Source organism: Penaeus monodon, chromosome 24 (assembly GCF_015228065.2).
Source record: "Penaeus monodon isolate SGIC_2016 chromosome 24, NSTDA_Pmon_1, whole genome shotgun sequence".
In the NCBI taxonomy this organism is placed as follows: domain Eukaryota; kingdom Metazoa; phylum Arthropoda; class Malacostraca; order Decapoda; family Penaeidae; genus Penaeus; species Penaeus monodon.
This window is the reverse complement of record NC_051409.1, coordinates 24,207,082-24,207,339: the sequence shown is the minus strand read 5'-3', so window position 1 is coordinate 24,207,339 and position 258 is coordinate 24,207,082. Positions and strand designations below refer to the sequence as shown.

Genomic DNA, 258 nt, shown 5'->3' with positions numbered 1-258 from the left:
CGTACCTACCGCCATGGCCGCCTGATAGGAGTCAGGTAGTGCGGGCGTGAAGAGGCTGGCATGGCGCTCCTTGAGGTGCCCGATGGAGGGCGTGAGGATGACGTGGTCGGCCAGGTAAGAGGCGCCGGCCTGCGTCACCACCAGGACCTTGTTCTCGGAGTTCCCGTCGACGATGTCCCAGAAGATCCTGCACACGGGCGACGACAGGGACATGGTCGATTCAGGGAGGCCATCCTGAGCGGGGAATTCAGGCCAAGA

General features: G+C 63.6%; 1 protein-coding gene across 1 annotated transcript in view; it reads right to left on the bottom strand.

Moving 5' to 3' along the window:
* LOC119588908 (spermine oxidase-like) overlaps positions 1–258 on the bottom strand; it is an 11,466-nt gene that overhangs the window by 2,593 nt on the left and 8,615 nt on the right. Inside the window, 1 exon segment of the mRNA XM_037937528.1 lies at positions 10–234. Coding sequence (XP_037793456.1) covers positions 10–234 — 225 coding nt within the window.